This window comes from Poecilia latipinna, unplaced genomic scaffold, assembly GCF_001443285.1.
Source record: "Poecilia latipinna isolate Pla-1442-1.1 unplaced genomic scaffold, P_latipinna-1.0 Scaffold549, whole genome shotgun sequence".
NCBI classification, from domain to species: domain Eukaryota; kingdom Metazoa; phylum Chordata; class Actinopteri; order Cyprinodontiformes; family Poeciliidae; genus Poecilia; species Poecilia latipinna.
In genome coordinates this window covers 245,377-270,498 of record NW_015113165.1, presented here as the reverse complement: position 1 = coordinate 270,498, position 25,122 = coordinate 245,377, and the positions used below count along the sequence as shown (strand labels likewise).

Here is a 25,122-nt window from a genome sequence, read left to right as displayed (position 1 = left end):
AGAGCCTTAACATAGTAACCACAGACACATGCTGGGGCCTCCTGGGACTCATCAGCAGGACACAGCTGTGAGTTGGACAGCAGAATTCTATTAGCACATATGCACTTGCATACACACACACACACACACACACACACACACACACACACACACACACACACACACACACACACACACACACACACACACACACACACACACACACACAAAAGTGTGCACATGCACATTTGTACACACTGTAACAGGTAATTTGGCCTTTTAAATGTGTTTTGGCATGCTGCAGAAGAGCCTACATTACTGAAATAGAAACGTACAATGACAAATCTACTATAGGAATACAGAAAAAGGTCATCAATAATGTTTTTCAATTTTTCAATTAAAACAGCAACTCTATATGTACGATAAGACCAAGAAACAGAAGCACCACATTACAGCTAACATCACGCGCAAAATGTAGAGTAGCACACTACTCAGGGCACATTAAATAGTCAAGTAGTTCTGTGCATATATTTTTTTCAACTTTTGCAATATAACTTTTTAGCTTTTGGACAATTAACAAAATTATCCGTAAAGGAACTATGGAAGAGAGTTTGGTAAGAGATCTTATTTGTAAGTGCAGACAATGGACGAGGATGTTGCTGGGTGGTGGAAAGGCCACTTTTAAGGTATCTGGTCCTCCTGTACACTAAACGTATTTAGATTGATGGTGGGACTCGATTTTAATTGCTAAATTATTGAATAAATAGACATAAGAGATCAACAACAAATATATTTATTGTTTTTAATCTGTAATTTAGGTTATTTTCAGGATTACATAAAGATATAAGCAAATTCTTTGGAAAAAAAAAACTTATTTTGAAATGTGGACTATGGATGCTGACATTACTGTTGGGGACATCTGTGCTTGATGCAGCGGGTTTTACATTGCGATGGTATTTATTCTTGAATATCTTCAGTCATAGGCTAGCTCCTTTTAGCACAACAGTCTTTTCCAGAGTCCCGTCAGAGTGTTTTTAGATGCGAAATTAACCCCGACAGGGCCAAGAAAAGTGACTTTGTTGTCCAACATTGTTGTGTGCAGAAGTCGCCTGTGCCACAGACTCATGGGCGTACCAGCAACATAATACAAAGGTTCCGCTTTGAACTTTAGTATGTAAAAAACAAAAATGTAACTAATTACATTAACATTTTGAATGTGTTAATTAATCAAAATGAACATGTTATTAAGGTCACGACCCCATATATGTGGCTTCTCAACATTGTTCAGGTCATATGTCACAAGCCAAATCTGCTGAGCAGGTCGTGTTAGGAGTATTGATGGAGCCTATTTTCAGGGTTTAAGCCCTGTCAGCATAATTCCTGTTAATGTTTTTTTTTTCTGCATTAGGGTTGTCTGTGAACAGATGCTTCTGCTGTAGTATTTAAGACAGATTAAACAGCAATCAGGGGAAATATTTTTATATAGTTTTAAAGCTAAAAGTGCTAATAAAATCCTTATGAGCATCAACGATCACAAGTAAGGATTATTTTGAACAGGGTGTGGTCTGGGACAGTGAGTTTTTTTCCAGAGTGTGACTTTTTTTTTTTTTAATTGTTTCCAGAACTGCTTGTACCCAGTGTAGGAACCATGTTGTAAAATGTCCCATGTCCATCACGGGATCACATTACCAGTACATGTGTGTTGTGTGTACTGAGCTCCCGTCTGCATTTCTTTTGAACGATGCCCGTGTAGTGAATTTTTTAACCTCGATTTCTTGATTCTATTTGCGAATTTCTCCAATAATTATTCAATTTCAATAGAAAAAGCAATGGGATTACCTAAATACATTTATTTTTACCATATATAAATCCGAGCTACTTCTTTGTATTATGCAATAAGGACTCAGTGCCAAAGAAAAAAAAACCCTTCAGATGAATTTGTATTTTATAGACTAGTCAATTTTAGTTAATGAGACCAATATAATACATTGGCATATAGACAAATAAATGTGGAAATAAAAACACTTCATGTCATATGAGGGGAGAGGACTATTATACATTTTGTGGATGGAAACAAGTTTTGTAAATTATAACATAGGAACTGTTGAATAAGCTAATAAACTGCAAGATACTGAACGTCATAAAAGCTGGCAGAAAGGAGAGGGAACCCTTATTTGCTCCTTTAGTTCGTCAGCAAGCATCACTCCTACTGTTTACATTTATCAAACATTTTATCCTCGTCTTTCTCCCTTTCTCCTGCTCTTTCTCTACGAGTGTGACATGTTTGTCTAGCTAGTGGAGGTAGTGATTTAGCACTGCTAAGAATGATGACTCTGCCAGAGGGGCTGGCAGGGTACTGTCTCACTGTCATACTCTTACTCCGACCGGTTGGGGGAGGGATGGACGGAGGGAGGGATTAAGAAATAAAGAGGAAAAAAGCTTGAGAGACCAGGGCGAAATGAGCGAGGGAGAGCTGAGGGAAAGAGAAACCACCGTTTTTTATGGAGACCAATTCTCCAAGCCTCGAAGACTAGGCCAACTTTAAAGGATATATTGGACAGTTCCACACTACCCCACCCCCATCCCTCCAACTGCTCTCTTTTCTCAGCTCTCTTTATGCTCCCCTTCTTTCTGGTTTCCAACAAGGCGAGCCTGTAGCCAAACTCTAGAGAGGTGTAAAAGTAATACCATGTCAACAAGTGCCTCCTACTCTAACTCACTTTATACAGACAGGCACCTTCACACACACACACACACACACACACACACACACACACACACACACACACACACACACACACACAAACACCCAAAAAAATTTGCAAAAATAAAAACAGAAAAAAAAAATAAAAAAATGGGGTCAATCGTCTGCGAGGCTTGACTTTAGGATACACTCTTCGGCAGAGAGTGCCGGAATGAAATCTGAAAGCACAAATAAAAGCAAAGCCTGTTCTACACAAAGGCTCTAGAACACAAAGGAGAACACAAATACTGTTGGGGAAGCTAACGAGCTCTTTACGATGATAGATTAAGTCTGCATGCAAGTATTGCATCAAAAAGGCTCTCACTATTCCCACATTGGAGCCCGAGTTTCAACGGGGCTGCGAACATTTTTTTGGGAAAATGTTTTTAAAGGAGTCGGTATAATTCCCATGACAACAAGGGCAAATGGTGGAGGAGGAGAAATCTGAGAGGTGAGAGTGACCCCGGTTGCTCTTTTCAGGACTTTGCCTACCCGTTCACAATGTACGGAGGGGAGCTTTCTGTTCTAACTGCAGCGGGAGAACAGAGGGGAAGAGTGTGGAGAGCAAGAAATAGCATGCAAAAACACAGATTTGAAAAGGGAGGGAAGGAAAAGCAGGGGAGAGAGAGAGACAGAAGGGAGAGGGAGAGATGTAGCCCTACCCAGTTGCCCAGTTGCCTGGGGAGAAAACTGCTCTGCTGCTGACTCAGGACTCTCTTTGTTTGACAATGCTCCCTTGCTCTCGCACTCACTCTGAAACACTCTCTCTCCAAAAGTTCCCAGTTTTCCCCCCTCCCTCAAACGCTCAGTCACCATCATTTCTAATGTGTGCACACTCTTGCATTGTGAGACCCCTGCCAATATTTTCACTTTTCAACTTTTCTCCTCTGTAGCTCTCCCCTTGTTTGTTTTTCTAACCCTATTTCTGCGTGTGTGCTGGTCTCTCAGACTTAGCTGTACTGCACTAAATATCCCCCCCCCTTTTTTTTTGTTGATGAAAACAGATAAAGACTTGCACTCTAATAAATGTTCAACTATTTGTTTGTCCTTTACTTTTTCTATACACTGTTGACAGTAGCTCGTGATCAGGGAAAAAACCTTAAGTTTAGTTATTTTCCATTAATACTAATTTCCAGTCGCTGGATTGCTCTCCAGTAATGCAGGGGGGAAACTCTTAGATTCATGAATTTCAAACTGTGTTACAAGCACCCAAACACCCAAAAAGATGAGTAAACAGGTACTATTCAGAAGGGAAGTCCAGTGGAGAGCATTTTCCACCTTCCTTCAGTATGGGCTTTAACCTACTGAGTTTGATTTCTCCAGTTGATTTTCAACTGGAGAAATCAATGGACAGAAGGAGGAGTTGTTAATCGACCAACATAGATTTTCTGCATTGGTTTACAATTGTAGGCTGCCATACACGGCAATGTCAGCGGAAGAAGTGAACAAAGCCGTTCAGTCTGTTTCGGCCATGTTTCCAAATACTGGATGAACATTAACTGACATCTCGTTCTGCTCAGCACTTCTCTCTTCAAAGTGGGGAATGGTTGCTTATAGTTTGGGCAATTTCCGGTAAGCTTCTCAGAATAGAACTGGTGATTTAGAGAATTAAAACTCCACGCCTCCAGCTAGCAGTAACTGGGCGTCAAGACCTTCATGTGAAACAAAGCATAGAACAAGGGACTGATTTCTTACCAGATTTGAAAGTATGATCTAAAAACATCAAACCTACCACATCGTATTAACTTAAGACATTTACAGTTAGCAATACAAGCTAAGTGCAGTGTACACGCACAAACCACTTTTCTTAAGTACACCCATTCAACTGGTTGTTGATACAAATAGTGAATTAGCCAATCACATGGAAACAACTTATTGAATTTAACTTCAAGAACTGGTTGAGATGACTTGCTTGAGTTCAAGCTGAGCATAAGAAGGGGGGACAAAAGGAGGTGTCAATGGACTTGAATGTAGCATGGATGTTGGTGACAGATAGGCTGGTTCTACTGGGATTTCCACTCAGAGCCATATCTCTGTTTCATATGAAATCATTTCAAAACAGAGGATATATGGAGTAAGGGGATGCTGTGTGAATGAAAATGCCTTGCTCATGTCAGATTTCAAAAGGCAATGGGTAACATATCCAGGATTTTCAGGTCAGCGTTGGCAAGAAAGCTTTTGACTTCCCTTGTCTGAAGTTTGACTTCAGATGGCCCACAAACTTATATTTCTAGCTCGGATAATGGAACTGTTGTACTTCACACATGCAGTGGAAATTAATGTACAGTGTGTGAATTTTTTTTATGACATAATGCAAGAAAAGGAAGAAGTCAAACTCCTGTAGTACTGTTTCAGCTGTTATAACTTGTAAAGAAAGTGGTAATGTTTCCAGGTTGCTGATGTTACTATGCACAAAAAGCAAAATTATGACCGTAACGCTCGTAGCTATAAAGAAAGAGCAATCTCAGATAATATACTGTTAATTAGCCACAATGATGGGAGTTAAAGATTATATAAATTATAAGATTGTAATTAAATAGGGAGTGGGTGACAAGGAAGGAGAACAAAATAAGTGTTGGAGATTCCAACAAAACATGGACTCGCTCCAATGCTGAGGAAGGCCTAAAAGGAAACCCTGGACTCACCCAGAAAAAGGGAGGTAAAGAGGCCCCCGAGGAAGGAAAAAAGTTAAAGGAGCCAAGAGGGGGAACACTGATAAGCTCAACAAACCCAAAGGGAGGAGGGATACAAGAGCAGTATGAGAAAAAAAGAGACAGATAAGAATGGATTTACAATTATCTTTCAAAGGCAGTTTAATCTTAAAAACGACAACATATGCTTCTCACAGCAAAAAGGAGGCCATTAGAAGGAAAATTATGTAGTTCAATCACAGATTAAGGTTCATACAGAGTAGATGTTCAGATACTCCTATGCAATATTAATATAACAAACTGACTGTGATTTCAATATTTATTGATTGATTTTAAGTTTATTTAATCAGGGACGAGACATAAAACAGTGTCACGTTTAAAAGAAACAGTTATCCTTCCTACAGTTGCTGTAGCCAAGTGTTGATTTGTAAGCCTGGTCCTTGGTTGGGTTTTCGGAAAAATAACTTTTACCACTAATAATACAAGGAAACCTATTTAAAACTAAAAAAAAAAGTCACATGATGTAAAACTTCTAACCCTAGTCAATTGTTTGATTACTGGTGGCAAGCCATTTTAAATCTGGGGTTATTTAAATGAGAAAGATAATTCTCAAAAGGATGCTTTGCGTCTTCCTGAAAACCAATGTCTGTTTACAGCCCTCCTTGTTATGACCTGATGCTATCAGCTGTGAAATCATTTGACTAATCACCTGTGGGACAAGGCTAACACGTTTAAATTTGCAATATATTGCGCAGCTGTAATACGTTTTAATGCATCACGTATTGTGCAGGTGCATTCTGGTTGTCAATAGTTCAGTAACATCTATAGCCAGTTGGATGGACTCTCATTGCCGTTGGTAGTATTGTTGTGGTACTCAAAGCCAGTGGTGTACCTCTACCACCGAGTCATGTGACACCCCTTCATATCAGTCTTGAGATTGCATCTTCCAAGTCTTGGTCCTGACTCGGTTTCAGCTACATTTTCATTTAGTCTTTAATTGGTCTCGGACCTGAGACCAATTGGACATGCTCCACTCACTCTGCCTGCAGTTTACATCTAGTAGGATCTTTGGAGTTGTCTGCTCTGGTCCATTTGCGACCAGCTTCTCAGATTTATCTGGACAAATGGGATGTACATGCAGGTCAGTTTACTTGTATGTTTCTATTCACCTAAATCTGGTGGCAGTGCACCTAACTGTAAAAATCACAACAAGCCAGTCAGGAGTGCTGCTATAAGTTAGCTTCCTTATGAGCTGTCAATGACAGCTTGTCGTCAAACATTTGCTCAAGCTAGTTAGGATGGCCACAGATGACGGTGGATAAATGGTTTTCCTCTAATGGTATCCACCAATAGCGCATTGAGCGGTGCGTGGATGAGGATGATTGACAGCGCAAAGACACTCCTCCTGACTTAAAATCTTCTGATCTGTCTTACTTACTAATTTATTAATAACTGTGGGGAACAGAGGAAATTTAGTAGAACAACTGAGCTGACTGTGCTCGGGCTCTGGATCACAGCAGCTCAGTTACATCAAGAAAAGGCAGAGAGAAAAGCAGTAAAGACTAAGTTCAGCAAGACATGAGTCTGCAGCCTCATTCTGATTAACGCAGGTTCTGCAAAATAAGTCAAAGGCTGATTATTTCTGTGATCTGTCGGGCAAACACATGGATGGCAGAAGAAAGTCATGCTTTTTGATTCTTTTGTGCCAATGTCCCCAATGAGTGACTTTTGAGCTTAGGAGAGCATCCTGAAGTCTGCTTAAACTTAACTAAGCAAGGAGCTATATGTTGTGCGGACACGTTACGACAAATAGAAAAACCACAACCAAAGAAAAACAGGAAGGTACACAAATAAACATGATTTTAGCTCGGTAGCTCAAATCAGTTATGTATGCACACATCAGCGTCCAGTAGAGAGAAGAGAGGAAAAACAAGTGCATAGGAAAGATGAGGAAGGAGAGAAGAGAGAGAAGCAAGAGGGTGCTTGCCTGGCACAATGAGTCCTACTTGTTAGCCAGTGACAGTGTCAGGGATCGTGACAGGGTCCAGACGCTAGACACCAGCTGCAGCGCCTTGTAAATAGACTGCTGTCTCGCAGGGACATTTGCACAGCAATGGCTACACACACGCATGCACACTCACACGCACACGCGCAGGCATGTGGGCACTTGCATATACTATGGCAAGCGTTCAGACAGACACTGACTGATTGTGTCTCCCAAATCTTGTAAAGACGGACAGTGAAGCTCTTTGTGTCTTTTAGGCTGTAAAATCGCTCATAAAAAGAAAACGTAGTCCACAAAGCAGAGGGATTTTTGGTGCAGAAAAACTTTAAGGATAATTATAAAAGATCTACTACTAATTTGAAACAAAAACAAAAAAAACCAATAATAAACAAAAACACAAAATTAAATTAAAAAAAAAAAGGGCGTTAACCCAACAAACCTAATGTTAATGAGGATCCTACATCTGCCCTTGAGCACAAATGACTAGAAACAAAGTTAGCGTAGCAGAGGCTGAGAGAAAAGCTAGGCTAGACTGGGGGTGAAGGGGTTAAATAAGAGGGACAGATCCTGCTGAGCCAGCAGCAATATGTTAAAGTGCAAGGTTTCATTGTTGCAGATACAGAACAAAACTCCTTCCCATTAGTCACACTAGGCAAGTGAAAAGACTCTTCACACTGGGTACCCCCTTGCAGGACCACTAACCACCAAGTTAAAAACCCTTGTAATTAGTTAACAGCTTCTTTGATTGTTTGCAGATTTTCAACACTAAATGACATTGTAGCGTTGTACACTAAACTGGCGCAATGTGAATTCATACGCAAAGGTCAACAAGTCTGAATTCATGCTTCTCTGATCGAGCGACCATGAAGGGGGATTTTATTTTCAAGACTTTCTCCATTTTTCTATCCTTCTTCATCTCCCTGTGCAAGCCTCCCACACCGCGCTACACAACCCGTTATCTCTAGAGCTCAGGGAGGAGAAGAGGCAAGCGTACCCTCACTCCCGTCAAAGCAGGCCTGAAACACATTCATCATAATTATCATCATCCCCGCACGTTATCCCCGCATAGCTTCACTAGAAACAACTGCGAAGCAAGCAGTGGAACAAAAAAACAAAAACAAAACAACGGAACAAACCAACCGCGCAAAAACAAAAGCATGATGGGAGGAGATACAGTGGACCTCTAAAGAGAACACACCACTTTTTTACGTTGAAAACCTAAAAATCTGAACATGAAGAAAATCTTTTTTTTTTTTCACATCTAATGTGACATACATCTTGGAAAATTCATCTGAGGAGCAAAAAATGCATTAGGGAAAAATAAGAAGTTAGGTTCCAGTTGTAACTTGCTAATCTGCTACAGTGAGCCTGTGTGACGTCGACCATGGGAACTCGCCCGGTGCAGCCAAGAGCTTTGCGACCTCCTCAATTGTACGAGGGACCGTTCAAATAACGGTCCCAGCCAGAGGGTGGCGCCAAACACAAAGCCGACAGATCAAGAGTAAAAGAAGAAAAACAACAAAGCGTGTTTTAAAGTCTAACAACAATGAGGAGCGATATGTTGTTTCTATGAAGGACACTGATATAAAAATATTACTGATATTCTGGTGAGAAATTATTTCAGCCTTTTGTTTCAGTTATCTTCTAAGAGCCTGTGTTGTATATTTTTTGAGTGGAACGAGATTGTTTTGCTGAGCTAAATGTAGTATGAATAGGGGCAGCTGCTTATCCAGGGACCAAGCAGTTTATGGAGAGGTTTGTCAAGACCTTAGGTGTGAAAACCTTTCCAGTAATACTATGGTGAAGCACCTTTTGATTCAAATGCAGGGTAATAGATGTCCACATTTTGGCTTGGATGCATTTGCTCACTCTACTTGGCAGAAGTTTACCAAATCTAGCAGATGGGATCTCGACCACAGCCCTCTTCAGGTAACCCCACAGACGTCCTGTGGGATTTAGTTTGGACTTCTGTCTGTTATTCCAAATCTATTTCCTTCTGATGAAGCCGCTCTGTTTTTAATTTGGGTGTATATTTGTACCTACAGAACCACACACACACACACAAAAATATGCTGTAATATTTTTTATCCTCAACATTCTAACGTCTTGAATCAAAATGTTTAGGTTTTTTGATTCACCTCGACAAAAAAAAAAAAGAAAAAATCTCAAGATCACAGTGCTGCCACTACCATATTTTATTGTGATTGTGGTACTCTTTAGTTACTAAAATGTTCTTCTTTATTTCTTTATACAATATTGTTTTTGTGCTCAACATACCTTCTGGAATTGTGACCCAAAGATTTAAAACTGGGTTTCTTTAGACCTCAGCATTTGTTTTCTACAAGTGAAATTAAAACTGAGTGATTTCTTTAAAAGAAAACAGTTTTATCCTCACACCCTGCTCCTTTATCTAGACATATGGAGAACACAGGAGAATGTTGTCACGTGTAGAACACAACCGGTTCTTGGCAGAGAGTTTTGGAGCTCGTGAAGTGTTCCTGTCGGGGTTTTTTGGCAGCCCACTTGATTAGTTTTAGTCTTGTCTAATGTTTTCAGTGTTACGCCATATTTTTTTTTTCCATTACAGATATTGCTACTAAAACATGTTGGTCAAATTGAATAATTACTTAAACCTAAATCATTGAGTTTAATTGATTTAGGCTTACCTGTATACCACTGAAACAAATAAAACACAAAATACATTTATTTTGTACATCCCCCCCCCATTACATCTGATAAGATGTCAGATTTGTTCTACATTTATTGCAACTCTTGATTTAGGGGTTTGGGGGCGGGGGGATTGGTTACAAAAAAAAAAAAAAAAAAAAGGTTTTTACATAAAAAAAATTACTTTTATCATAGTAAAATATTATAAATCCCAGATTCTGAATACCAAGCATAACTGCTCACAGAAGAGACATGTGTTTGCTCAGACTTCTCTCTAGCTAATATATTTCAGTTCTCTGAAGAAAGAAAAAAACCCAAACAACAGACATTTGATCCTTATTAAATCAAAATGGAGCATGAAATGCCTGGTGATCAGGGCACAAAGAGACCCGGCATTGTTTATTTGTTTTGATTACTGCAATCTGACGCAGCAGTACGCCGACATCTCCACGTTAACTCGGCGAAGCTCTGGACGTCCCGTGAGGCAGGTGGTAATGTTTTTGCTGGCCAAACGTTTGGCAATAACAAAACAACAATTACCATTCATCATTCTCTCATTTCCCCTCTCATTACTGCAGTTACCATCAGCACCAGGTAACGAGGATATGTGGCGTGCAGCCTAATGTGATTTACAGTGATGAATGATGTATAGAAAAGCATGAGGCCAGTAATGAGCCGCACAATACAAACCATACCGCACTGGAAAAGTGGTGTGTGCCACAATTTTTATTTTTTTATTTGTTCAATGGCAGAGGGTTTCGCTGAATGTAAAGCATATAAGTTGAATATTATTAGGCAAAACATTAATAATTAAACAAACCAACAAAGTGAAGTATATTGGAAAAACTGAAATTATATGAAAAGTGTACCGTTATTTTTAAAAACATAATTTTATTCTAATAAAAATTTGAAGAGTGTGTGCATGGATGTGTATTCAGTCCCCGTTTATCCAGATACCCCTAAATAAAAGAGCCCTCCTGTATGTGATTCGATCTCAGTGCGAATCCAGCTGTTCTCCATAGGCCTCAACGGTTTGCAGAGAAGTTTAAACGCGCGATAGAGCGGTATATCATGTTGCGGGTAAATTTTTTCCTCAGCATGAACAGGAAAGCTAATCAAGAGTTAATGTTTTGATGGATGGCACTCAATTCAGGACGTTCTTTGGAGAAAACCTGCTAAGAGGCTGCAGACGTTTTGAAACCGAAGTGGAGGTTCGCCTTCCAGCAGAACAATGACCCTAAACATACAGCCTGACCTGTAAACAGAACTGTTTGAATCAGATTTTATTCAGGCATTACAATGGCCCAGTCAAAGACCATGTTTAAGCCAAATTTAAAACTTGCAGTAAGACATGACCACAAACACTTCCTTTTTCATTGCAAGAGAAGAATGGACAAACGTTTCAGTCTTCAAACGTACAAAGCTGGTAAATGGATTCACTTTAAAGATTTGAAGAGGAAAAAAAGATATTCTGCAAAGTATTGATTTATGGAAAGATGAATATAAATTTTTAACTTGGAAAGCATGCTAAATTTTACTCTCACTATACAATTGGGTACTAATTTCTATTTCTCTGTCAACTAAAATGACAATAAATACATTAAGGTCCCTAGACCTGTATACCAGACTAGGTACGAGCCTTTACATCCAAATTTTTAAATGCGAAGGCATAGATGTTGTAAATCTCCTGTTGTCACACAGTGTCTGCTGAAATATATGAAATTATTCCTGTTAAAAAAAATACATATATGAATAACCATAGTAGAGCTACTGTCTAACCTAAGAAACTTTTTGTGTCTTTACATCCATTCTTACAAACTTGGCGCTCCAGTTTGTCTTAGAAAAAATGGAAAGAACAAACTGAAGAAGAGTATAAAAGTTTGACTCACGCCAGTCTTGTCACAGAGCTGCAGGGTGTTGAAGGAACCCACAGCAAACACTTCTCCATCTGGGGCCCAGGACAAGGAGGTGATGGGGTAGTCCTGAGAGGTCGACGAGTGAAGCAGACGTCCAAAGCTGTCCCAAACCTTTGGAGGAAGCGCAAACTTTAGAACACAAAATAACAACCTGAAAAATAGTAACCTTTCCAAAGGTTGGGGTGTATTATGAGCTGGAATGTTCCCATTTGTTTGTTCTGCAGTGGAGAAAGGTTCTCAGCATGCGAGACTTTTATTAAATGTTTACTTACCCGGAGCTCAGTAACCTTCGCAATTAATAAAGCGAATGCACTTGTTGCTTCTCACATACTGCTTCGTTATGTAAACGAGTACATTTCAGGTCATTGAATGCATTTTTTATTTTACTGAGAGCATAATAGGACTAATACTGATATTCAGTCTGTTGCTCAAAATGTAAAAGATCATTTGGCAAAGTGTCCAAAGCTGTTAAAAGTCTTCAGAGCTTCAAATGAAAGTACAAAAGAGTTCTCACATAATGATTTGCTTTATTTGTGGAAAAAAAACTATGAAATCCAGCCTGTCCCTATGCGAAAAATAGGGCCAGTATTCCTGGTAACTGGGTGTATCACCCTTGGCAACAATGACTGATAACTGGTGACTTTCACATCAATATGGAGGAATTTCAGCTTCAACTACTTTGTAGAATATATTTATTTCAACTTGGAGGGGTTTAGAGCATGAACGTGTCACAGCAGCTCTGTCAGATTTAACTCCAGACTTTGGATAAACCACTCAAAAAAACCAACTTAATTTAGCTTTTTTTTTAAGCTGCATAGAGGTGAGCTAGCTAGATCAGATGACTTTCAGCACACCACACAAAGCAGGAAAATCTTATGAGATTATCTTTAGAGACATCATACGCGTCCTTAAGATTGTCAAAGGGGAAGATCGAATCAAAAATTTGCCTAATTATATTGCTGTGCGAACCAGGCTAAAACCAAGCATGATTTTATTGGGCCAACAGAGTTTGATGCCATCCCCCGACTGTGTTTCTAACATGAAGGTTAAAACCAAGCAGGGGATTGAATTCCGGGGTAGTGATGCCTCTTTAAAAGTTTCAAGGATTTATGTACATACATAAATGAGAAAAAACATACAGATGAGAAAATATGACACACCGAATAGTTCACTGAAACACGATGAACTGGAGAAACTTTAAACTGAGGTATTCACTGTAGAATTCTCGGTTTGTTTAATTCCATTTATACAAATAAAGGAAAGGTTTCACAAATTTAAAGCTGTATTTTAAAGCAGCCCTGATCAGTGCAGGTCTGATTAGTTTAAACATTTTAAATTTTACACTGGAGATAATCAAAGCAGACCAGACACATTATAAACTGTTAAATGTCCCTTTAAATAGCATCAACAGGAAACCACAAAGCAGAGGAAAACATTTCTTAGTTAGGGGCTAACAGTTAGCCATTCACAGTGATCTCAATGTGGTCAGGCATTATTTCTATCCTGTCACTCTGTGCATTTGGGTTTTTTTTAAACAAGGATTCAAAAGGTTGCCACATAAACAAGAGGTCCAGGCGTTTTCAGTGTCAACCAGCTGCACAAAGAGTTTACATTAGCTGACTCAGTCAAAAATAAAAAACTACATCCTTCCTTATTTCAAAATAAGAGTCTGAAAAGCAGATGCAGTGTCGAGGCTAAAGCACTTGCTTTCATGCTAATGGTGCATATTCATTGCTTCTTCCATTAATCACTTCCATCATAAACCCACAAAGAAGAGAAATGTTTAAGCTTCCTCTGACGTTTTACACATCACCAAGTGACGTTGGAGATATCCTGCAGAAATATAACTTTCAAAAAACAAGCTAACAGTGCGGGATGTCAGGAGATGTGGTGAAATGTAGAAATTAGCAATATGCATATAATCTATGTCGTAGGTTTTCCCAAACCATTATTTTCAAAACAAAAAAAAAAAAAAGTATTCTTCTATGTCCTTCTAGATTTTGTTAACTGACATATGTCACCACATCGCTCCCTGAATTTTTGAAGCCAGGTTGGCCTTATACAAGTCAAGCGATGCTGACCTTTAACAACTTTCTACCCCCTCTGTATTGGTCAGAAGACATGGAGACGATAGGATGAGATAGATAATCTATGAAAAGAAAAAACATTGAGCTCCTCTGCCTCCTGCCTGTGGCCCTGCTGCCATCTGCAAAATTGCATCGCTCGGTCAGAAACAACCAATACGAACCGGGAGGACGGTGTTAGCCCCGTTAATCGTACTTCCATATGCGCTGTTGCGCTAGTTCTCCACAGTGGAGCCAGTCATGAATGTGAAGCCTAGTTAGCATGGCCACCAATGATGATGGATAAACAGTTTTTCTGAGACAAAAGTCAGACAAAAGTTGTTTCTCCGCCATTAGCACAATAAGCAGGACGTACTAGAGCATGACTGACAGCGCTAAGACACTCCTCCAGGCTCTGATTGGCTGTTTCTGATTGGCAGTGGTGCATTTCTACAAATGGCAATAGGACCAAACGGAGGAAGTGAAGGAGATTCATTTTTTCACAGATTATTTGTGTCATACAACACTGTAAATAGTGACAATTTTAACATGTAAAAAAAATAAAATACAATAATTTTTTATAAAAGTTACATATTGCTGCTTTAACAGAGTAAATGATGACTAGGGTGTCATGAGACCCAGTGACGCCACGTCTCATGATATCAAAACACTCAAACAGTAGTAATGAGTTAATGTGACTTCCTATTATCCACACACTGAAATGTCTGCTTTAAGCTTGAATCTCTCACACTTTGATGTAAAAAACGTTGTAAATCTTGAGTTTTGTTGACAGACTTGACAAAAACATGAAGGAAGTATCAACCTCTTACAGGTAGGTCGTTAAGGATGCTTAAGTTAGAATCTCCTTCCCAGAATCCTATCCACACTACTCTAAAAAGCCATTTTACTATTTTTAATGCGACTGAACCCAGTACCATATGCAGTCCTGTTTAGCTGGGTAGTGTAGCTTTGGGTACACATTATCAGTGACTTAAACACAATATCTCTGTCTGTTTTTATGAAACTTTAGTTGAAAATGTGAAAATCACAAACCTTATATTTACAATCTTCTCCACCCGACAGGATGAGGTCATTGACTGAATTCCAGTCCACCTTTAGAACAAGTCCATCATGAGCCTTCCACTAAAAAGAGACACAAAGACAATTGTTTTTAGCCAGACACTATTAAATCATCCATACAGTATTTTTTGGCTGTTATTTTACCAGAACAACAACAAAAGAATGTATCAAGTGTTGCTTGCACTTTGTCCAAAGAAAACACAAGAGAAGCTGTCATGGACTTAAGTCACTAAACTTTTATGAAGTTAGGTAGATTTTAATGTATAAATCAGTCTACAGATAATATTCAATTCTAAAAATCACAGGCAAATCCATGAACGTGTGTCACTGCCTTGGAAAAGACTTTAAAGAGGATCTTTCAGGGGTCTCTATTAATGTTGATGGTGTCTTCCATCACTGAGTTAAGTCTCAGAGGGGGTGTGAGGGAGAGGTGATGAAGTGGCACTTTTCAATGTGTGTGTGTGTGTGTGTGTGTGTGCACGCGCTTGAACTCGTATGTCTGGTAATGGCCAAGAGAAAGCAAAGCACACATTAAACCCTCCCCTGTTTATCTAAGGTCCCATGTGCTGTTCAGCATCGAGAAGAATAATAAACAAACACATACATGAACAAGAAAAATTCTCCCAGGTGTGTAAGGTCATCTATAGAGTAATACGTTAGCGGCGAATGTGCATGGTCATTAATTTACTAATCCATCAGGGGAGGCTGAAACTTTGCTGCAGCAAAGAAAGACGTCTATTTATTTTCTCGCTGCACAGCGTAGAAAGCTGGACAGAAAGTCTAACAGCTCCACTCGAGCTCCTGAAAATCCATTATTGGACAAATGAACTGGTTTAACACTGCTGAATATTCACTCTTGTACATGATGTTAACCTAAAAATAATAATAATAATAATAATAAAAGTTTGTTCACAGCAATAAGAGCAGAGTGTGTGTGTGTGTGTGTGAATAACAACTTGTTGAAATAAATCAGAAATAATAATAATAAAAAAAACTAAATAAGAGCTATCGTTTTTCTACTTGTTTATTTATTTCACTGGCATGGTATTTGGAAACTTTATCTTGGAAGAAAGTAACACTTTCTGAAATCAGAGTAATAAATATGCTACTTCTAAAACTGCAGTTTGTGCATAAATACACAACAGTTTTTCTAATGCCTAAATTTATTTCTGCAACTGGTCACAGTGTCAAACGTTTGTGTAAATTATTGGGATTTTATGTGGAAAAAACTCGAGGTATTGTTCTCCATCATCGTAAAGGTGGTAGAAAGTTATGGTTTTCAAAATGTCGAACACATAAAATCTGAAAAGTGTCGAGGGCATTTTTTCCAACCACCTTTACTCTGACACATTAGATTAAATTTAGTGCCACAAACGGGCTTCAAAAAACACTTAATCTTTAAATATCATCTGGGTTTTATTCGACCCATTAAGGTCTCAGAGGTTTGTTTGAGAACATTTGGAAATAGACAGTGCTGGAAAGACCAAGGAACATAACAAATTTGAGAGATTCAAAGCAAAGTTAGGTTATACAACAATAGCTCCAAACATTTTACAGGGCACACTGTAAAAAATGCACTAATCCTGGTCAACAAAAACCAATCAGAGCCACGAGCCTTAGTGATGTCAATAATGCCTGCGTACATTCCGCTCAATATGCGGAGAAACAATTTACCATTACCATCGTCGGTGGCCATGCTAACTAGCCTTAGCATTCATGACAGGCTCTACTGTCAGGAAGAAGAGAGCAAAGGGAAAGATGTGGGCAGCACGCACACAAGAATGATTGACAGCATTAAGACTCTCTTCCTTGCTCTAACTGGTTATTTCTGATGAGTGGTATATTTCTGCTGTTAGTAGTGGGAGCACTGGGAGAAGACAGAGGAGCTTAATTTTTTTTACAGATTATTTGACTTTTATTATATGGTCACAACATAGCGACAGTTTTAAAAATATGTAGAAAAACAGTAACATACTACTTTACTTTAACCTAATACAAAAGCAAGCCACAGTTTCAGATTTTAATTTGTAAAAAAAGAAAAAAGAAGAAGATATTAATGATAATTTCACTTTCCGTAAACAATTATCTCCTACCTTGTGCTGGTCTGTCGCATAATATCCCCCAACAAACATGCAAATACAATGAAGTATGTGCTTGTAAAAAGCTTTAAGACATGACTACATATGCAGTGCATCGTTTCTTTCTTTTTGCTGCTCTCTTTAAAAAAAAAAAAACATAAAACCACCACAACTAATTTATTCATTTGATAAAAATAAAGTAGCAAAAGGCTGTGAACCTGAATGACTTTGGTGCTGGGTTGCAGAGGTTTGATGATTAGCTGCCTTCTTGATGTGTAGAGTACTCTGTCAGAGTCCGGACCCCAAGCAACCGAATAAACAGGACACCCTGGAGAAGACGCAGACATGCAGACACAAAGGATTTTATCCCAAATCACAAATACTGAAAAAAAGAACCAGGCTTTCAACACATGCAGACTTTTTGACTTTGCTAGGACGAGGAAGCTCTCTCCCCGCTGTCTCCAACTAGAACTGATTGGCCCTCTCGAAACGACATGACATGTTCTCTGAGATCTCACCCCATTCGGTCTTTCTGCAGCACACTTTACAGGAAAACCAGCTGAGAAAATCAGACTAACTTTCACATTAAAAGCGCGTGTGTGCACGCACACATAAACACAAAGCTCGAGGGAACTTTCTTGTGAGCTTGTTTTGATAACTTTGAGGGGACCAAAGCCATTGAGAAAAAACAGATTTAGCCACTTAAAGGTTAGGAGTTAAATTTAGGGTTCCTCCTAGAATCTGGTTCAGGTTAGAGTCAGACTTCCTGGTTTTTAAAAGGTAAGAATAAGAGGTTATGGAAATGCACAAAGCCTATTATGTCCCAATTTATGTTAGTGCTAGACAAGAAAGTGTGCGTATGTGTGTGCTTCAATTTGAGTTGTGGCTGCACACGTGCGAAGGGGAGGGGTGACTGACATTTAACCTCACTCCAGGTGCGTGCGGTTTCTCAAAAATGCCAACTGGTCACGTGGGCTGAAAGAAAATCTGACGGAGTCGATGAGAGGAGTTGAGACAAGTTCCTCTCCCCCCGCTCCGCTCCACGCCCCATCTCGCTCAGTTCCAACCTCTTCCTAGAGCTCGATTTTAAAATGGGTCAAAGCAAACCAAAGAGAACAGCCCACTCCTGCACTTTCTGCATGTCTGCGCGCGCATGGGAGTGTGTGAAGAGAAGCAACACCTGCAGCGATCTCTGTGCCATGTGGCAGGCTGTGTGTGTACTCTACTAAATCTAGGTGCTCTACAAATCTGACAGCCACCGAGCCGCTTGGACTCAATAAACACAAACCAATGGGAAAATTGTTCTTTAACCATATATTGCCGTTTCTCTGCCAAGATTTTTTTTTAATGTTTTTACAACTCCTGTCATCAATCAGGAGTGTACCATGCATTTCTCAAAGCATATTATATCCACCGATTTTCTTTTATTATCCATCCCATAATTAAAAAAACTGAATATTTAATAAGTCAAGCTACATAATGAATCAATTAAGAAGCAATGACGAGGAGAAGAGCATGTCTTTATTGGTTTTTAATAAAAACTATAAAACTTTTTTTAACTTTAAGGCATTTTTTAATAAAGAAAACCACATGACTGGAGAAAATCGCTCTGCTCTCATTCATCCGAGCTCGCTTTCAAACCAAAAGACATGACACATGCACACAACCACACACTGATCTCTGTGCAACAACATGGCTGTGCAGTGCGAAATAAACGAAATTGCTTACTTTTCAGTGTGTAGTAAGCAATTCGGTAACAGTCGAATATTGATTGAAAGCAAAGTGAACAGCTGCTAGCGTCACAAAACGTGAGTTTTACACACAAATAGGGCAGATTTACTGAAAAATGTGGTGCTACTTAGACTTAGGCTGCTGTGTAGGACTCTGTGTCGCTTGCTGAAGCTCAGCAGTAAAGACAGATGAAGCTCATTTACTGATCTATCACACATATGGTAATAAAATATTACAGCAACTCTTATTAGTTCAAATACTCCTGTGATTTAAATGTGTTACAAGATTTTCTGTTTTTATTTGTAAATAGCTGCAACTCAAATGCACCAGCTGAACTTTTTTTTTCACATTTTTTGCCCCATTTGCACCACAAGCTTCATTCTATGGGGATTTTCTGGGTAGCGGAATTGAAACCAGTGTGTTATTGTGAAACGGAAGGGTAAATGCACATTTTTTTCTACGTTTTTCTCAAAAATTAAAAAATCTGAAAAGTGTGGCATGCATTGGTGATGAACATTACTCAAAACTTTGTAGAAGAACCACCTTCGAGTGAAGTTACTACTACAGCAAATATTTTGGAGTATGTCTCTACCAGCTTAGTAGGTGTAAGTTTAAGCAAAAATAGTATTTACCAAAGATTCTTAGGTCTGGACGTTTACTAGTTCGCTCTAACATATTTTTAAACAAAACATTTATATTATAGCTCTGGCTGCATGTTTAGGGCATTGTCCTGACTCAAAGTTCATCTTCGCCCCAGTCATCCCTCCATCCCTGAAGAAGAAGATAACCCCCACAGTATGATGCTGTCACCACAGATGTTTTATGTGTGGGCGGTGTGTTCAGGGTGATGTGTTAGTTTTCCTACCACACATGTAACGCTTTGCATCTAGACCATACAAAAATCAGATTTTGCTGTCATCTGACCAGAAATGGCGCTTGGCAAAACACAGCTGGTTAGCTTTTTCGCTAAAGGGATTATTTTCAGCGATTACGTCAAATGCTACCGTTTTCAAAACGACATCGTGGGTTTAAATTGTCTTTTAAAGAGGCATATTTTAAATAAAGCCAGTTTCTTCTTTCAGTAGCAAAGCATCTTATTTACAGACTCCTCTTCCAGTCTGTCAAGTCTCCAATCAGGGTGACAAACGGCCAGGATGACGTGGCTCTTGTAATGGTGAGAAATTAGGTTTAACGTTTTGCTCGATCCTGATGCAATTATAATTTTTTTGTACATAAGAAGGCTTTTTCAAGCTTTACCTTGGCTCACTAACGTGGAACGCAGCATTCCACTTTTTGACCAGATCTTGATTTGTCCATCTTCTCCCGCTAAGTAAATAACAAGAAAAGAGCGAATCATAGGACGGCTGATGTGACTGATTCATGTTTTATGAAGATTACAAGTCAATTTTGGAAACAGAAATGTGTCCATGATGCCTCCACCTGTGAGTAGAGCAGTTCCGTCGTAGTTCCACCTTCCAGCCAAAACAGCCCCTTTGTGCGCTTCCACGCTCTTCTCGATGCGTCCCATTTTGGAAACCAGGTGGAACTTTCCTGTTAAAAAAGGAAATCGTTCAGTAGAATCCTAAAATATAAACATGAGGAGCTATAAATGGCATTATTAAAAAAGATGAATAGATCTATTGCAATGTTATTGTATCAAACAGATGGAAAAGAACAAAAAAGCTAAAGAATGGGGGGAAAAAAATGATTCAGTAAAGGCAAAATCAAAAACACACCTAATAAACATGGTTAAGAACAAAGCCACTTTTCTCCGATCGGCTACATTGGAAAGTTAGAACAGGAAGCAAATGAGTACAACCAAAAGATTTCTGCTGGTGGAACTTAAGCAATTTTCTGTTCCCCCAGACATGAAAGGGTGATCAGGCATGGAGACAGCTATTGAAGACGCGTACCCAACATGTACTTTGTGGTGGTGTATATTAAAAATTCTGAATGCAATATGTAATTTCTGGTAGCCTATAATTGCAAATCGGCGTGCTGTAGCTCTCTACCATTTCTAAATTTGGAAACCCCAACAAAAGTGTATATTACTGCAGGTAGTCACTACGTGAACTCGAGACTTTTAACTGAATTTGTTAGGTGCATCTTTTAGTCTTTTGGCAATAGGCTATTAGCATCTCATTAAATACAAATGTATCTATAAAGTTCATGCTGATATACATTCACATATGAACCAGAATAGCGTCTTAAAAGCCTAAGATTTGGAGTCTGTAGTGCTGTAGAGGTCAGATTCGACTTGATGTTTAAAAGAATAGGGACAATCCTTGTGTTTTTCTCAAAATCAGATCCATATCCTTGGTGCAGGAAGTGGTCTGGTCAAATCTTTTACAACATTCTAGTGATCCAAAAGGCTCCGAGTAAAAATATCCTCAACCCTCGAACTCTTCCACATTAGGGACAATGTGGAAGAGTCCACATTTAGCATATATTTGGCATATATGCCAAATAATTTAGCATATTTGGGATGCTAAAATCCCAAATATTGATGTATTTGATTGGTATTAAATGTGTCACAACAAACTGCATAATTGTAAAGTGGGAGTAAATTCATAGTTTTTTATTTTAATAAGGATTAAAAAAAAAACAAAAAACATTTTTTTTTAATTTTTTTAGTAAATTTCCCTTCCTCTAAGATTCCTTAAGAAAATCACAGCGGAACCAACTGAATTCAAAAGACAGCAAAAATAGTTAGTTGAGCTGACCTGTACTGAGGTGACAGTATAAATGCATCTGTTCTGTGAAGGGCTCAGATGTTTGCTAAAGAACGTTAGATATCTAAAAGCGTCACATTCAGGACAATCCTAGAAGCCTGTGAGAAGCTTCAAAAGTCTTGCCACTGGTGTACAGATTCGCCTTTCAGCAAAACAACAACCCTGATTAAACAACCCACAGCTAAAACAGAATGGTTTAGATCCACAGACATTTCCGCATTAGAATGGACCGGTCAAATTCTTGACCAAAACTCCGCTCACAGACGCTCTCACTCTAGTCTGATTGAGACTTTTTTCTTTTGGAAAGAAAAAGGGGGGGGGGGTTAAGTCTGTATTATGTATGGATATACCCAACATGCAGTTGTTGCTTTTCTACAAAGAACTGACTCTGGGCCCTTGGTGCAAAAGCATACCAAATTTCTCAGGGGATACAATTTTGAAAACTATTATTTTTATTCCACTTCATAACTATGCACAATTCCCCATCTCCTAAAACAACCTAAAAAAATATTGACCTTCTTGGTTTACAGAGTGACAAAATACAAACAACACATTTAAGGGGTATGAATAGAGAACCTCTGACAAAAAATGTTGATTTACATAATATTTTAAAAGAAGCATGAAGGTTTGGTTCACCATTTTCATATTTTTAGCAGTATCCTTAGCAAGCTAATATTTGTGCAACTGCAAAATGACAAAGACTACAAGAAAATTGCAGAAGTGAATCGTAACAGGGATGAATCATAACTTGTCTCTGGTCTGCCAGAGAAAATTGCTGCTTCAGTTTGTGGGTGCGTTTATGCAACCCTACACTGTCATTAGAGATGTGACCACACATTGCCTGTCATAAAAGTGCATCCACACGCTTTGTGTTTGCATGTAATATAGAATGAAGAAGAGATGCGCAGAGTCATGTAACCCTGGTCTTGTAGGCGACTGTGATCGATGTCACCAGATTTAGTGATAGTAAAAGAATATAAACCGCACTGTGCGCAAGTGCCGCTATGAATATAACACAAAACATATTTGGTAAAAAAAAAAAAAAAAAAAAAAAAAAAAGAGTTACAATTTAAGAATTTGAGTCACAACTGAAAGCTCTGACTAAAACCCATGTACTAATATTTGTCTTGTACCATTTCAAACAGATTCTAATTTTCAGAAACAAAGCTATATGGTCTGCAAGAGAAATTTTAAAGAACATGAAGACTCACCATCTGTGCTGGTGAGGGCAAAAATCTCCGCCTGCGTCTGCTTCTTGGCACCCACAGTTTTGGGGAACCAGTGCAGATCAACAGGGTATATGTCATCTGGCAGTCGGACCACCAGGCCGGTTTCATTGTTGAGCAAGTTCCATTTGAGGATCTGGTGGTCCTCGCTGCAAGAATACAGCTCATCTGCTGTGGTCCAACCAACACAACTGACAAGCTCCTTATGTGAAATGCTGTTAAGAACAAACAACCCGAGTACATTATTAGGATTTGAGTGAACGAGTAGTTAATTTGAGGAAACAAACTGACTTGGTAAAGGGTTTATTTTGTTTGTTTGTTTTTATTTAAAGGTTTTCATTTGGACCCCTATAAAAATCAGAAAAAAAAAAATCTCTATACAGAGTTTTACTGGGTAGCAGAGTCCATCTAATTTATTATGTATGTCTGTATTAGGCAGAACATGAATGCCTGACACTGGAAATATTTACAAAACAAATATTTGTTCCAGGTTATCTATTGTGATAGCAAAATATCAAAGAGTAATACAGCAACGATAAGTGTGATTTTCTATGTTGTGTGGCTCTAACAGATGGATAGTAAGACAATATGGATAAGATAACTAACTACATCTTCTTTTCTCTTGCTTTAACCTGAACGCCAGAGAATATATAAACATATATTTTTTGTAGTTGAGATGGTTATTACAGGATTTCTACAGGTAGACCATAGGCTAAAATTAAGACTTTTTACAATACATGTACAGTAACCTTCTTAGAACCTTTTATTGATGGATTCTATGCAATTGTTAAAACCCATTAATTCAATCCAGTAAAATATTCACTTTTTATGACATGGAAGCTAACAAGAATGTTTTGATATTATTTACCCATAGAAACTGTAACAGTCAAGTTTTAAGAGAATATTTTTTCCAGCGGTTAAATAAAGGTTAAATGTTTGCCTATAAACTCCTAAGACAGGGCCGCATAGTACCCTGAATCAATATTTCCTAAATTACTCACACAGAGAACTACAGCAAGTTAAAAATTGACATTGCCAAAGGATTTCTCAATCAATTAATTAGTTAATTAAAATTCAGTTAAACAGACAACAAATCAACTAATGTTCAACTTAGGTGATTGGCTTACTAATGTACAAATTAGTAAAGCCTACTGGTAATACGGTGGGCTTTACCTATTTTAAAGGCCTAATTTTGATTAAATTTAAAACTTTAGGAAACGACACAACAATACCCTTTGCTTCAGTTTGCTACCATCTGAATCAGAGGGTCTTCTTTAGTAGCATGCTTATTGTAAAAGACAATATTTTTATGCAAGACTAACTATTGAATCTTTATATTGTTATGCAATTATATTTTAATAAATAAACATTAGCAGAAGTAAGGTTAATAGATATATCTGGAATCATGTTGTCTGAAAAACAGTATAAATAATTTATAATTATGATGTTGTGTCCGGTGTGCACATTTCAGCTTGAAACCAACTCAAAAACATTATGTAAGAACATCACATAAAGGATATGTTTTGGTTCCTTCAGCAACGACGTCTTCAGCCTCATTTTTACTCTGTTGTATCCTAAAGGCACAAAAACACGAATGATAGTAGTATTGATAAACAGATAAATAAATATGAAGCAGTTAGCTCAATGAAGCTCTGAAAGTAACAAAGTACACGAATAAAGACATCAACATACCCTGTTAATACTGTAACACAGCCGTTTGTATGGGCCGACAGCCCTAACGATGAAGGAGATGTGCAGTTGCTAAGGTAGCTGTCACCGTTGCTAACGTGTATCCTGCTGGTAACCGTCTTCAGAAACGCACGGCCATCACTGTGACGTTATCGAATTTACTGCAGGACAGTAAACGCCACACATGTTGTTCAAAATAATGCGATAAGTCAATGCAGTACAAAGCAATCCCATCCTTTACCGAGCAGTAATATTTACAAAACGGGCTAACTTTTGGTAGCCATATAATCAAGAGGAGAAAAAGCATTGAAGAGAAAGTGTGCTATCGCGAGAGTTATAACTCACGTCCCCACACTCTGACATTTTCATATATTTAAAAAAAATAGATAAGTTTTATTAAGTAATTCGACTTAATTACGCCCAGACAAATGTCTCTCTTACGTTATTCGCTTGTTCGGTAAGTTTGATGCGTTTTCATATGCATATATTAACTGTTCTGAGAGGCGGGTCTGCTGTAACCAAGCAACCATTTGAATATTCCAGAAAATAACACACTAGATTT

The 25,122-nt window shown here is 38.5% G+C and overlaps 1 protein-coding gene across 1 annotated transcript in view; it reads right to left on the bottom strand.

Annotated features, from left to right (window-relative positions):
- Positions 1-24,895, bottom strand: part of ift80 (intraflagellar transport 80 homolog (Chlamydomonas)) — a 57,699-nt gene extending 32,804 nt beyond the window's left edge. The window contains exons 1-8 of the mRNA XM_015041417.1: positions 24,564-24,895; positions 24,392-24,445; positions 22,857-23,078; positions 20,354-20,464; positions 20,171-20,239; positions 17,401-17,510; positions 15,078-15,167; positions 11,935-12,072 (exon numbers count right to left, since the gene is read on the bottom strand). Coding sequence (XP_014896903.1) covers positions 11,935-12,072; positions 15,078-15,167; positions 17,401-17,510; positions 20,171-20,239; positions 20,354-20,464; positions 22,857-23,078; positions 24,392-24,428 — 777 coding nt within the window. The 5' untranslated portion in view covers positions 24,429-24,445; positions 24,564-24,895. The remainder of the gene's footprint in view (positions 1-11,934; positions 12,073-15,077; positions 15,168-17,400; positions 17,511-20,170; positions 20,240-20,353; positions 20,465-22,856; positions 23,079-24,391; positions 24,446-24,563) is intronic.
- Between the last annotated feature and the right edge of the window lie 227 nt (positions 24,896-25,122).